The 13,737-nt window shown below is 33.1% G+C and overlaps 1 protein-coding gene across 1 annotated transcript; it reads right to left on the reverse strand.

The window, feature by feature from the left end:
• Positions 1 to 413: 413 nt before the first annotated feature.
• Positions 414 to 2,441, reverse strand: LOC123219946 (15-cis-zeta-carotene isomerase, chloroplastic). The gene is made up of 4 exons (XM_044641920.1): positions 1,952 to 2,441; positions 1,628 to 1,774; positions 1,334 to 1,543; positions 414 to 886 (listed from the first exon to the last, which is right to left on the reverse strand). The coding sequence occupies exons 1-4, from the start codon at positions 2,345 to 2,347 to the stop codon at positions 551 to 553; spliced, it is 1,089 nt and encodes a 362-aa protein (XP_044497855.1). The 5' UTR covers positions 2,348 to 2,441; the 3' UTR covers positions 414 to 550.
• Between the last annotated feature and the right edge of the window lie 11,296 nt (positions 2,442 to 13,737).

Consider the following 13,737-nt stretch of genomic DNA (forward strand, 5'->3'; position numbering starts at 1 on the left):
ACCCACTTCTTTGAACAGATCTATACATAGTTTATAACTCTTTCTTCTTCTGAGCTTCTTGGAAAGAAAATTGAAAATGTTTTCTATACTAATACCTTTAATTTACCACAATACATCCTAGTTGAATTGTAATGGAGATTCCTCACCTAAGATTTATGATCCACAGAAAGTTTTCAAAAGGCTTCCATTCCAAGGCTTTGTCTCTTACAACTTCTGTCTCCTCTTGTCAAATCCTTTTGTTTCAGGTTGGAGACAATAACATGCAAGGAAACTGTCTTATACTCCATATGAGAAGCACAAGCACAAAATTCACCGAGTAAATCATGTCTTACACTCCATATGGAATGTAAAAGTCATCATATTGACAATGGTCTTCGCATACATATCAAAAGTTAACGGTGTCTCATACTCCATATGAAAGTGTTACCGTCTTCATACTATATCTTAACAATTTGTGTTCCATTCATGTGTATGTGGAAGTGGCAGACATAAAATTTACGATCAGGTGTTGCATTGAGTACATACATATGTATCCCTATGCCAATTATCCCTACCAATGAAGTTGGAAACTGGCCGCCCGCATAAGTGGATGTGCAAAGTAGGCACCCAGTGTCAAGGCAGTGATGGTCAAATATGGAAGTCGGATAAATTCCTTGTAATAATCTTTTGGCAATAGTTGACGCCCGGTAAGGATAGCTGCAAATGGAATGACACTGGTTCGGCTCTTCACAACTTCAAAAGCCTCTCCATATCTTTTAGCTAACCTCCTATCCCCATTCCAAACACCAAATAAATGGTGTCCAATTAACCCAACAGAAGCAGCCACAGCTACTGAATTCCCAATCCAAATAGTGTGAGCCAGGCACCAAATCACCTGCCCAACCATCTGAAAAGAAAAGATACATCCTTACAATGTACATGAAACAACATTATTTACAAAGTAATGGAAAAGGGCCAATTTTCTAAACCAGCATATATTAAATACTGCAGTATTTGCAGAGCAAAAAATGGATGTGAGAGTGTAGAGGTTTAATTCATATCATATTTCTGTAATTCCACTAGCCTGCCTTCAACCACTACAAAACATGATAAAATATTTTTCATCTGATGCACCACCCAGCACCGAAATTTTCTTTCTCAAATAATATATACGACCAAAACTACCAATGCAGAACAAATCCAACTCAGCTTATCCTTCAATAGCATAGATTTTTTATTGTATAATTAATCATCAATAGGCCATATCTCATATATTCTTGACAAAACACATAACAAGTTTCCTTAAATCAACCCAGAATAACAGAAATTTAAATCTAAATGTTGAATATCATACCTGTGGGTGCCTGGTGATTCTAATGATCCCAGTTTCCCAAAGATGCATCTTAGGCTTGTCAACAGAGGCCACCTCCAAAAGATTAAAGGTAGAAGGATAAAGGAAAAAGAAGGATAGAAAATTAGAAATCCACACAAGTTGATGGATGCCAGGTACACCTTGAACCTGCCATAGCTGCAACCCATCGTATCTGTGATTGATGAAGTAAACCTGAATCACCAATCACAGAAAAACTTAATAGCCAAAATTCATAACTATAATTGCTACAATAAATAATCAAGAATTAAAACTCACCACAGTGCTAACAACTAAAGGAAGAGACAACCCAGCAAATATAACCCGAAATGCACGCTCACCGATAAGTTTCTCACCATCATCTCGGAGACTAGCTAGGCCACTGTGGACAGTGGCAAAAATGATAGTGAGTAGTAACATCACAACCTGAAGTACAAGGACAAGTTTAATTTAATCAAAGTATAACAAAACTAATAGAATTTCAGAAAATGAAAATACAGTGTGACATATTTGTGGTTTTTCTTCTAAAATTGAGAAATTGCTACCAAATAAAACAATTAATGAATAAACCCTCAATTTGAATATTCTGATTAAAGGAAATACCTCATGGCTTTCTGAAAGTGTAGAAACATAATCAATAAAGACTTTCCCGAAACCTGTAGAGTTATCAATCCAAGCAACCTGAAGAACAAACAGAACAACTCCTAGAATTACACTGAAATAAATCCAAGAAGAAATCTTCTGCTCCCCCAAATCGAAGGCAGCAGAGTCCTCGCCCACCAGACCCTTATCGTCTTCTTGTTCAGAGACATAAGTATTGGCGTCCTTAGTGGAAGTGCGAATAAGAAATTTGGAGGGATTGGAAGAGTACAAAGGTTTGGCAGAGATTGAGAAGGAGAGTAGTGAGCTGGGTTTGGTAGGAAATAGATGAGTTAGGCGGCTCTTGGGAGGACGGAGAAAGGAAGATAAGGGAGTGGAGAGAAGGAGAGAACTAGTCATATTATGTGATTGATTGAGTTGTACTTGATCAAGAAGAGAGGTTTATGTTTTCGTTGAGAAAATGAAATTGAGTATCTGAGTGGAGCTATGGTGAGTGCTGAAATGGCTTCGGCATCTTTAACAATTTTTAGGCCAGAAGAATATGCCCCACCCCAAGATTGCTGAAACTACAAGGTCATCCACTAACTTTCAAAATACTATATTCCTGTCCAACAACCATTGGAATTAGTGAATTTTGTTAAATGAAAATGTAAAAAAGTTATTTTGTACATATTTTTCTATTCTATTCCTCTTTTTTTAAATGAAATATGTTTAGGGTGAATATTATTTTTAAAATTATTATGAGTATTAATGAAATTTTAAAGGTTTTTAAAATTCAAAAAAATTTAAGAGTTTTTTTTTATATTTTTAACTATCTCAACAAATAACAGTTATTAATACAAAGAATTAAACAAAACGTAAAATTTTTAATTTAAAGTTGTGATATTTTTAGGAGTGTAAATAAAAATTTAAACCAAAGAAAGATATAATGATAATTTGATATTTATTTACATAATTAATGGTAGTTTTTTAATTTTAATAAATGGAAAAATTAGTTATTAAAAAAAAAACTAGGTAAAATTTAGTAACAGAAGTAAACAATGGGTGAGAATTGACTTCTTAAAAGTTGAAGGGTGGAACTGTTATTTCATAACCTTAGGTGGCAAATTATCATTTGGCTAATTAAAACCCCTAAGATCACCCACTGTTTGAGCCTAATGACCAAGTTACCCTCCCATATTAAAATTAGAAATCAACAGATCTCACCAAAATAAATTTCACTGCTGCATCAGTTTCTTCATATTGGGCCCTTTTCCTTTATTCACTCTTAAGTAAAAATTTTACTAACCTGAGTTGATTTAGCTATTTTATATTTGTTTGTTTATTAGTTATATTTGTTTATAGCATAAAATTAAATTAAATTAAATTTATATAATTCCTAATTTAATAAAATTATATATTTTTATTGTTTTTAGTTGTTTTTTAAATATTTTTTCTTTAATATTATATGAAAACAATGTTTTAGTACTCAAGTGAGGCGCAACTAAGGAATGTACAAAAGAATTAGTAGAATTAAAATCAATTACAAGCCTAAATGGGGTCAAGGAAGTCAATTGACCTCTCTTAAAAAATTTTTAATTTTATAAGTAAAATATTAATATAATATGTAAAATTTTATATGAATTTTTTAAATTTTATTATTATTTTATTAATTCTCTTATGATTTATTTTTATCTTATTTTCCTTTTAAAATGTCGCCATTTAGAGTGTCTAATAACACTATTCGGATTATTCCTTGTCAAAAAAAAAATGTACTTAGAAAAAAATTACAATTACAATAAAATATGTTATAAAATAATGTATGATACTTCTATTATGACCATTATAACATTTTAATGAAAAATGTTATAATAAATCAATAAAATTATATATATCTATTTTGAATACTAAATAAGTACTTATTTCATATGTATTATCATATAATTAAGTGATTTTAAAATAATAATAAAACAATACTTAATCACAGATGACATATATAAGTATGTATTCATTTATATATTTAAAGTAGATATATATATATATAATATCATTATGTCATAAATGCATTGTCATTTAGTGTTACTATATATGAAATTTCTTGTTGTGTGGCTTTTGAAATTTCTCCAATTTTCACACTATTAAGACTTTTAGTGAAAATGTATATCACTTGATCTTATGTATTCATTTGTATCACTTTAGCCTGTCCTTTTAGTGTCTTTTCCTGGTTAAAGTGATATTGTATCTCTATATGTTTTGTTCTCGTATGATATATTGGATTTTGAACCACATTAATTGATTGGTTGATGTAAACTTTTCATCAATTCTACTAATCACGTACTTTCTTAAGATGCCATTTTAGCTTCATGATAGTCTGCTTCTATTAAAAATGACATTGTTGCTTGCTTTTTATCATGCCACATAATAACTCCAAATCCTATACTGAACACATAACTAGTAGCTGATCTTTGTGTATCATAATTACAAGCATAATAAGTGTCACAATACCCCATTAATTTACAAATTGTATCACTTTGTAGAATATGACATCATCAAATGGTCCTTTGACATATATAAAAAATCTTCGAATTGCTTCTTAGGGAGATTTTTCTAGAGTTTACATAAATAAACTTACTACTCCAACTATGGATGTTATGTTTGGTCTTGTTAAAGTTGGATAGAATAAAATACCATCTATTTATCGTTACATCTTTGAATCCTTAAGATTTTTACCCTCTGTCATGTTTAACTTAATATTAATCTCCATTGGAAGAGAGATAGGCTTACATTCAAGCATTCCATAATTTTGGAGAAGTTACTTTGCATATTTTGCTAACATAAGAATAATCCTTCACTGAAATGATCCACTTCGAATCCAAGAAAATGATTTTGCTATCCAACTATCTTCATTTGGAAATGTATCAACAAGTTTTCTTTGATTTGACAAATTTCTTGTTTGTTGTCTTCTACAATAATAAGATAATCTATACATACCAAGATTATCGCTAATCTTCCTTCCCTAATCTTGACAAATAAACTTGAATCAATGTACTACCCACATGTATGTAGCAAAGTTATTTATGTCCTTTCATATTAAAATTGAGTTTATGTTGATATTGGATAAGTGGAGAAATAACCAAGTGTTTTAGGATGAGATTCTAAGTTGTCGAATGGTTGTGCATGAAAGGTATTGCTTGTTCATGTAGTATCATATGGATAACATGTTATGTAGGATTATTTAAAAGGATGAATGATCATTCATGTAGGGCGAACTACCATTCCAATGGCTATAGTTTTGATTTTTATACAAAAAGAGACATATTTGCATGACTCCTATTTTATATCCACTATCTATATTTTCCTAGAAATTGATCCTTTGATTTTCAACCAACTAAGTTGTTCGGTAGGGAAAGGAAATTCTAACATTAAACTTGTCTTGCAAGAGGCCAAGTAAGTAGGATAAACTTGTTTTTTAGTTTTTTTTTTTTTTGCTAAGTTTGTTTTTTTAGTTTATAGAATAAGTTGAATTGATTTATACTAGATTCAATTTCTGTTGTATGTATTAATAAACTATGATATATATATATATATATATAGATCTACGATCACTAGTAGCGACTAGAGGCCTTAATTTGTTAATAGTGATATGTTTTGGGTTTTTTTATGATATAAATATGCTAAATATAGCTAGTAACATATTAGGTTTGATTTGGTGTGAAAATTTGGCAAGGACAATGATCATATTTTGTTCTGAACACATAAGAATGATTGTTTCAAGAATAGGAATAATTATGCAATACCATAATTTAGGGTTTCATATGCTTGTGAATGGTCATGTAAAAGATATGCTTGATCTTTCATTGATTAGGATAGAGCCACCGATTTGTGATAGACAATCGTACAAAGAACATGTGTAATCACTTATGACATATAGGATAAGTGATTATAAACACTTGTGAGTAAGAGTGTACGATCATGCAACACCCACAAGTATGTCTAAGGATATTTTAATCTTTTTGGGCTTATGTGTATCCATGTGTGATTAAATAAGTATGTGTTTAGATATGTGATGCATGATCGTGTGGTGGTTGCCACACACCCATGTATGTTGTGGCAAGGGGCAAAATGGTCTTTTTCCCTAACAATTTGCATATTTTGGATGTCTAGAAGGCATGCATGACCGAGTCTGAACAATACACACTCGTGTACATGTTTAAATTTTTGGATAAGGAGCAATTTTGCAGGGATTTTAAAAACTACTACTTTCATGTAATAACATATATGATTGTATATAAACAGTATACGTCTATGTATCACTAATTACATTGAAAATAAAAATGAATCCAAACGCGTTTTGACTCACATTCACACATAGTTTTCAAAAAATTGAGCATTGTGAGGGTGAGCCAAACGGTAGTCATAGCCAAGGGGAAGCCATCAAGGGTTTGTTTGGGGATGTCCTTGCCATAGGAAGAATAACTTGCAATCTACGGAAGAGAGTTAAATAAGACTTTGTCTTAATTTTAGTTTCATAATCTGTTCTTATTTTGATCATTGTTAAAATTGTTCAAGTCAATGGAATTATATATATGTAATCATGTTTATTGTTATATGTGTGTGTGTGTGTGTGTGTGTGTGTGTGTGTGTGTGTGTATGTACAGGTGTTGAATTCTGGATAATTATTTTATATAGTGTTTGGACTTGGGAATATGTTAATGTGGAGAAAATAGATGAGCAACATAGATGTGTGCATTTTTGTGTATAAATCATTGATAAGATATCATAAACTTATTGATGAAAATGATGGTATGAATTAAGGAAGAATTTAGAGCAAAATTTAAGAATTTCTATTATATATGCTTTTGAGATGTTGATTATGTTTTTGCTATGAGTTTGGTTGTAAATATATGGAGATAGTTTGGAAATGGCATAATTGTTAGTGGTGTGTGTGTTGGTTGTCGGAAAATGGTCAAGTAGCTAAAAAACATTCATATATTTTGTGACAATATAAGTGTCGTTCAACTTTCTAAAAATTTTATAGTGCACTCTATAACAAAACATACAGACATTTGACATCATTTCTCGTATGATCATGTTAGCATGGGTGATATTTGAATCGAATTTATTGATACTAACTATCAACTTGCTAACATTTTAACTAAATCTCTTAATAAGGAAAGATTTTGCTATATTTGAAGAGAGTTTGACATGATCAACGCAAGTCAAGTAAGTACATAAATTTTGATTTGTCTTGAAACATGATTGAAATGACATTTATGACAATTTATTTGCTTTATTTTATCATGATTATTGGATGTGATGATGTTTTTGTAGAAGTTGTGGAACTTGCTTGTTTTACATGAGTTAACTAATGAGGTTGTGGAACTTGATATGCTTAAAAATGAGTATTTGTGATTTTGTGCTTATTTGATACATGTATATGTTTAACATGATGCTTATGATGTGTTTGGATGGTTTGGGCAGTTACTAACATGCCTTTGCACTTGTATATGTATATATACACACATACACACACTCATGAAAAGATTAAATACATATTTGTGCATATTTATGACATTTAATTGCATGTGACATATCACTTTGATGATTCTAAATGTGTTGGCATGCTTGTATGTGGCTATAAGTGATTGGGTTGCAATATGTGCTTATGATACATAAGTTACATTATGTATTTTTATTAATGTCTAAGTTCTGGTGATTCGTACACATGTTCAAAGTCATTAGAACAGTGGATCACATTGAAAAATATCCTCAAAATAATCAAAATATGTCAGAATAATTTCTTGAGATGTTTTGATTCAAATTGCATATGTGTTGCATAAGACGTTTTTGCAAAAAATTGGATTTCAATATTAGGATACCGGTCCCACTTTGTGTAATAACAATCTCATATGCCATTTAAAAAAAAAAAACCAAAAAGGAGGAAGGACACCCATCTTATATTAAGGAACAACCATCCTTTGGGTTTTATAAAAGAAAACTTTAACTTTTTTCCTACATTTTTCCAACCGCCCTCAACTAAGGACCCTTATCCCCTTATACTTTTTGTCACTTGAACAATTTTTTTGGCCACTGTCGTTACCCTGAATCGATTCCCCTTACATCATCGTCGACCTTAGTTTTTTTTTTTTTTTTACCATTCTTTTTGTTAACCACCCTCTTTCTCCAGTGTTTGGGGTGTCGAAAAGTTGCCAAACACTATTTTTCTAGTGATGTCTTGCATGCACCATCATCTCATATAGTATCACTATTATCCTCTCTCCATTTTGCACGACATTTTGCCCTTCATTAACTTGGTCAAGCTTTGACTCTTGTTCATTGTTGTCTGATGCCATAAGTTTATTGGGTTATCAAAGTTTTGTGTTGTTTTCAAGCCGTTCTCATCTATCATGACATTAAAAATTCAATCCTATGGAAACTATTGGATCTGAATTTGTGGAATTGTCATATGAATGCGATGTATCAGGGTGTTATTCTTAAGTTTAAAGGTCTTGGCATTTTTTTAGTTAGGGTTCTCAAAGAACCTGTTTTGCAAGTTCTCGATATTTGGGATGAAATATTTAGATTTATTTATGATCTTTGGTGGACTAAATTGTTTAGAATTGACATTTATTACATTGAATCATGGGTATATGAATTTTATAATAGCTTAGAATTGGCTAAAGGATCTTGAGGTGAACTCGTTGACTACATTTTGAAATTTCGGTTAAGGGAAGGTATTTTGAAGTGAAACTGGAAGACTTAACAATATGGCTTGATTGCGATTGTGAGGATTTCTGCTAATTTTGATGCTCAAGTTGCTGGAGAAACATTGGGTGGTATTGAGAGATATAAGAAGAGTGTTAAGTCGAGTGCATTACATACTCCTGTCATACAAATTATTCATTGCATGATAACATATACCCTAAATGCACAAGATCAATCCAATGGTCAAATGACATTAAAGAATCTTATATTGTTGGATGTCGCTTTCCATGGCCCTCAAGTGGATACAACTTATTGGATTATTACTAAGATCAATTCGATTAAGGATGTGGAAGGAGTTGTTGAACTTGACATTATTGTTATTGTTATTATTGAGGGTTTCGAGATTTGTCTGGAAGAAAATGATCAACCATATGTAATGAGAATTTTTGAGAAAGATTATATTGGTTTTAACACTCTTTCTCAGATAAACATAATCCATCACCTTCCTTAAGGTATGTGGTATCTTAGTCAACCTCAACCTAATCCGCCTACATATCTTGCTTAACTAGATCCTTCACCTACTGTTTCTTAAGAAGAGAAAGCACACTGCTGCCAATCAAATCCTTCTTGACCTATATCTAACCATAGGCAGATACATCCTTGTTGGTTTTGGATACCGATCCTCTACCTTTTAGAATCGTATACTTAGGCTCGTAAGCTCTATAAATGAATCATTACTTAGGTTGCATCATGACGTGCATGGGTTACAAAGTTGCATCATGAAACTGGAAGACTTAACAATATGGCTTGATTGCGATTGTGAGGATTTCTGCAAATTTTGATGCTCAAGTTGCTGGAGAAACATTGGGTGGTGTTGAGAGATATAGGAAGAGTGTTAAGTCGAGTGCATTACATACTCCTGTCATGCAAATTATTCATTGCATGATAACATATACCCTAAATGCACAAGATCAATCCAATGGTCAAATGACATTAAAGAATCTTGTATTGTTGGATGTCGCTTTCCATGGCCCTCAAGTGGATACAACTTATTGGATTATTACTAAGATCAATTCGATTAAGGATGTTATGGAAGGAGTTGTTGAACTTGATATTACTGTTATTGTTATTATTGAGGGTTTCGAGATTTGTCTGGAAGAAAATGATCAACCATATGTAATGAGATTTTTTGAGAAAGATTATATTGGTTTTAACACTCTTTCTCAGATAAACATAATCCATCACCTTCCTTAAGGTATGTGGTATCTTGGTCAACCTCAACCTAATCTGCCTACATATCTTGCTTAACTAGCTCCTTCACCCACTGTTTCTCAAGAAGAGAAAGCACATTGCTGCCAATCAAATCCTTCTCGACCTATATCTAACCATAGGCAGATGCATCCTTGTTGACAGTTAGTTTTGGATACCGATCCTCTACCTTTTAGAATCTATACTTGGGCTCGTAAGCTCTATAAATGAATCATTACTTAGGTTGCATCATGACGTGCATGGGTTACAAAGTTGCATCATGAAACTGGAAGACTTAACAATATGGCTTGATTGCGATTGTGAGGATTTCTGCTAATTTTGATGCTCAAGTTGCTGGAGAAACATTAGGTGGTGTTGAGAGATATAGGAAGAGTGTTAAGTCGAGTGCATTACATACTCCTGCCATGCAAATTATTCATTGCATGATAACATATACCCTAAATGCACAAGATCAATCCAATGGTCAAATGACATTAAAGAATCTTGTATTGTTGGATGTCGCTTTCCATGGCCCTCAAGTGGATACAACTTATTGGATTATTACTAAGATCAATTCGATTAAGGATGTTGTGGAAGGAGTTGTTGAACTTGACATTACTGTTATTGTTATTATTGAGGGTTTCGAGATTTGTCTAGAAGAAAATGATCAACCATATGTAATGAGATTTTTTTAGAAAGATTATATTGGTTTTAACACTCTTTCTCAGATAAACATAATCCATCACCTTCCTTAAGGTATGTGGTATCTTGGTCAACCTCAACCTAATCTGCCTACATATCTTGCTTAACTAGCTCCTTCACCCACTGTTTCTCAAGAAGAGAAAGCACATTGCTGCCAATCAAATCCTTCTCGACCTTTATCTAACCATAAGCAGATGCATCCTTGTTGACAGTTAGTTTTGGATACCGATCCTCTACCTTTTAGAATCTATACTTGGGCTCGTAAGCTCTATAAATGAATCATTACTTAGGTTGCATCATGACGTGCATGGGTTACAAAGTTGCATCATGAAACTGGAAGACTTAACAATATGGCTTGATTGCGATTGTGAGGATTTCTGCTAATTTTGATGCTCAAGTTGCTGGAGAAACATTGGGTGGTGTTGAGAGATATAGGAAGAGTGTTAAGTCGAGTGCATTACATACTCCTGCCATGCAAATTATTCATTGCATGATAACATATACCCTAAATGCACAAGATCAATCCAATGGTCAAATGACATTAAAGAATCTTGTATTGTTGGATGTCGCTTTCCATGGCCCTCAAGTGGATACAACTTATTGGATTATTACTAAGATCAATTCGATTAAGGATGTTGTGGAAGGAGTTGTTGAACTTGACATTACTGTTATTGTTATTATTGAGGGTTTCGAGATTTGTCTGGAAGAAAATGATCAACCATATGTAATGAGATTTTTTGAGAAACATTGTATTGGTTTTAACACTCTTTCTCAGATAAACATAATCCATCACCTTTCTTAAGGTATGTGGTATCTTGGTCAACCTCAACCTAATCTGCCTACATATCTTGCTTAACTAGATCCTTCACCCACTGTTTCTCAAGAAGAGAAAGCACACTGCTGCCAATCAAATCCTTCTCGACCTATATCTAACCATAGGCAGATGCATCTTTATTGGTTTTGGATACCAATCCTTTACCTTTTAGAATCGTATACTTGGGCTCGTAAGCTCTATAAATGAATAATTACTTAGGTTGCATCATGAAACTGGAAGACTTAACAATATGGCTTGATTGCGATTGTGAGGATTTCTGCTGATTTTGATGCTCAAGTTGCTGGAGAAACATTGGGTGGTGTTGAGAGATATAGAAAGAGTGTTAAGTCGAGTGCATTACATACTCCTGTCATGCAAATTATTCATTGCATGATAACATATACCCTAAATGCACAAGATCAATCCAATGGTCAAATGACATTAAAGAATCTTGTATTGTTGGATGTCGCTTTCCATGGCCCTCAAGTGGATACAACTTATTGGATTATTACTAAGATCAATTCGATTAAGGATGTTGTGGAAGGAGTTGTTGAACTTGATATTACTGTTATTGTTATTATTGAGGGTTTCGAGATTTGTCTGGAAGAAAATGATCAACCATATGTAATGAGATTTTTTGAGAAAAATTGTATTGGTTTTAACACTCTTTCTCAGATAAACATAATCCATCACCTTTCTTAAGGTATGTGGTATCTTGGTCAACCTCAACCTAATCTGCCTACATATCTTGCTTAACTAGATCCTTCACCCACTGTTTCTCAAGAAGAGAAAGCACACTGGTGCCAATCAAATCCTTCTTGACCTATATCTAACCATAGGCAGATGCATCCTTGTTGGTTTTGGATACCGATCCTCTACCTTTTAGAATCGTATACTTGGGCTCGTAAGCTCTATAAATGAATCATTACTTAGGTTGCATCATGACGTGCATGGGTTACAAAGTTGCATCATGAAACTGGAAGACTTAACAATATGGCTTGATTGCGATTGTGAGGATTTCTACTGATTTTGATGCTCAAGTTGCTGGAGAAACATTGGGTGGTGTTGAGAGATATAGGAAGAGTGTTAAGTCGAGTGCATTACATACTCCTGCCATGCAAATTATTCATTGCATGATAACATATACCCTAAATGCACAAGATCAATCCAATGGTCAAATGACATTAAAGAATCTTGTATTGTTGGATGTCGCTTTCCATGGCCCTCAAGTGGATACAACTTATTGGATTATTACTAAGATCAATTCGATTAAGGATGTTGTGGAAGGAGTTGTTAAACTTGACATTACTGTTATTGTTATTATTGAGGGTTTCGAGATTTGTCTGGAAGAAAATGATCAACCATATGTAATGAGATTTTTTGAGAAAAATTATATTGGTTTTAACACTCTTTCTCAAATAAACATAATCCATCACCTTTCTTAAGGTATGTGGTATCTTGGTCAACCTCAACCTAATCTGCCTACATATCTTGCTTAACTAGATCCTTCACCCACTGTTTCTCAAGAAGAGAAAACACACTGCTGCCAATCAAATCCTTCTCGACCTATATCTAACCATAGGCAGATGCATCCTTATTGGTTTTGGATACTGATCCTTTACCTTTTAGAATCGTATACTTGGGCTCGTAAGCTCTATAAATGAATCATTACTTAGGTTGCATCATGAAACTGGAAGACTTAACAATATGGCTTGATTGCGATTGTGAGGATTTCTGCTGATTTTGATGCTCAAGTTGCTGGAGAAACATTGGGTGGTGTTGAGAGATATAGGAAGAGTGTTAAGTCGAGTGCATTACATACTCCTGTCATGCAAATTATTCATTGCATGATAACATATACCCTAAATGCACAAGATCAATCCAATGGTCAAATGACATTAAAGAATCTTGTATTGTTGGATGTCGCTTTCCATGGCCCTCAAGTGGATACAACTTATTGGATTATTACTAAGATCAATTCGATTAAGGATGTTGTGGAAGGAGTTGTTGAACTTGACATTACTGTTATTGTTATTATTGAGGGTTTCGAGATTTGTCTAGAAGAAAATGATCAACCATATGTAATGAGATTTTTTGAGAAAGATTATATTGGTTTTAACACTCTTTCTCAGATAAACATAATCCATCACCTTCCTTAAGGTATGTGGTATCTTGGTCAACCTCAACCTAATCTGCCTACATATCTTGCTTAACTAGCTCCTTCACCCACTGTTTCTCAAGAAGAGAAAGCACATTGCTGCCAATCAAATCCTTCTCGACCTATATCTAACCATAGGCAGATGCATCCTTGTTGACAGTTAGTTTTGGATACCGATCCTCT

The sequence above is a fragment of the Mangifera indica genome, chromosome 7 (genome assembly GCF_011075055.1).
Source record: "Mangifera indica cultivar Alphonso chromosome 7, CATAS_Mindica_2.1, whole genome shotgun sequence".
Taxonomy (NCBI): Eukaryota; Viridiplantae; Streptophyta; class Magnoliopsida; order Sapindales; family Anacardiaceae; genus Mangifera; species Mangifera indica.